Source organism: Sinocyclocheilus anshuiensis, unplaced genomic scaffold (assembly GCF_001515605.1).
Source record: "Sinocyclocheilus anshuiensis isolate Anshui unplaced genomic scaffold, SAMN03320099.WGS_v1.1 scaffold267, whole genome shotgun sequence".
NCBI classification, from domain to species: domain Eukaryota; kingdom Metazoa; phylum Chordata; class Actinopteri; order Cypriniformes; family Cyprinidae; genus Sinocyclocheilus; species Sinocyclocheilus anshuiensis.
The window spans coordinates 3,635,332-3,636,885 of NW_015552637.1; the positions used below are offsets into that span (position 1 = coordinate 3,635,332).

The 1,554-nt window shown below is 41.8% G+C and overlaps 1 protein-coding gene across 1 annotated transcript in view; it reads left to right on the top strand.

Annotated features, from left to right (window-relative positions):
* Nucleotides 1–1,554, top strand: part of LOC107666748 (uncharacterized protein C8orf76 homolog) — a 7,331-nt gene that overhangs the window by 4,797 nt on the left and 980 nt on the right. Inside the window, exons 2-4 of the mRNA XM_016458180.1 lie at nt 808–922; nt 994–1,280; nt 1,383–1,515. Coding sequence (XP_016313666.1) covers nt 808–922; nt 994–1,280; nt 1,383–1,515 — 535 coding nt within the window. The remainder of the gene's footprint in view (nt 1–807; nt 923–993; nt 1,281–1,382; nt 1,516–1,554) is intronic.

Consider the following 1,554-nt stretch of genomic DNA (forward strand, 5'->3'; position numbering starts at 1 on the left):
TCTCCATTGGCAACACGCACGATTTGTGTCGATTGCAAGTGACGTCGCAGGTATCGGAGAGTGCAAGTGGCGATTGCAAGTGACTTCGTAATTTAGTTTCTTTTGTCTTGTCTTCACCACCTGGCTACTGTTGTAAAATGTTGAGAGATTCAAACAAAAAGTAATCAATAAATAGAACAAAATAAAAAAATAAAGACTGCAAGTGACGTCGCTAGCGGAAGCGCAAGTGTCTGAGAGTGCAAGTCTGAGAGTGCAAGTGCAAGGCTGCAGCCAGACCCTTCTCACAGTTCTTCTGGATTGAGTCTGTCACAGTTTGTTCTGTTTCTTCATGTCATTCCAGAAAGACTGGATGATGATCAGATCAGATCAGATCTCCGTGTGGAGCACTGGCTGTAGTCAGACAAAAAATTAACAGGATGATTACAATTAATGGCAAAATGAATGTTTGGAAATGTAAACTGATATTTCCTACTGACACACTACAACAAAAGACAGAAATAGCTGACTTAAAACCTTTTTTAGCAGGTGAAAATACTAGTGTTCTAATCATTTTGGCCACCACTGTAAATAAATAACGTCTTCTGGCATGTCATATTTTTCCTTTGTTTTATTCTATCTAGTGGTTTTGTGAAGATGGAAATGTTGAGGACCCATTAGAAGAACAAAGAAAACCCTGAAGTTTCGAGGAGATCTGGCCTACAGGAGGAAACAGTGAGGAAACAGTTTCAGGTATAAAGAGCTGAATTCACCATTATCTCTCACTGTTATCTGATTCATAAGCTGATTTGTGAGTTATGTCAATGACAGGCCTCTCATACCTGCTGGAAACATATCGGTGAAGAGAGATGTGCTGGAAGGGATCGCACGATGCTGCTGTCACCTGGGCAAAAAAGAAGAGGCTCTAAATGCCTGTGAGAAACTGGTAAATATAGTAAATTACTAACTCCAACAACTTGTATGTATGCTTTTGCTGAGGTACTGGTTTATTGACAGAGGACAGAAGTATCCAACACCTGCCACCTCACCTGTGTCCTTCAGCTGGAGCTGAGTGTTCATGAACACTGCAGAGATCTGACAAACAGCATCTCCAGCCTGCAGCAGCTGTGCTGTCTTCATCCCTACCATCCGTGGTACTGGCTGAATCTGGCCATGAGGTTTCAGAGGCTCCTGGAGTCTGATGGCTGTCCAGACAGATGCTGCACTGAGGAAGAACACGACCAGCAGCAGGGGGCAAGTAACATTTTACAATTAAAGACCATCATGTGCTTGATAAGAACAAGGTATGTCAGCCACAAGAGCCACTAGCTGTTTATTTATCGACTTTAACATTAACAGATGAATTCAGCGCTGGGTTTGTTCATCTTGTTTGTTCATTTTTTCAGGTTGCTAATTGAAATCCTGCGGATTCAGCAGTTATCATTCGTGCTGGAGAACAGCCAGAGGGCCTTACAAGACATTGAGGAAGCTCTGCATATTCTACAGCCAACAGAAAAAATGCTTCAGACAGTCTCTGAGGTCAGACAATATTATATATGGGGAAAAAAAAAAAATAAA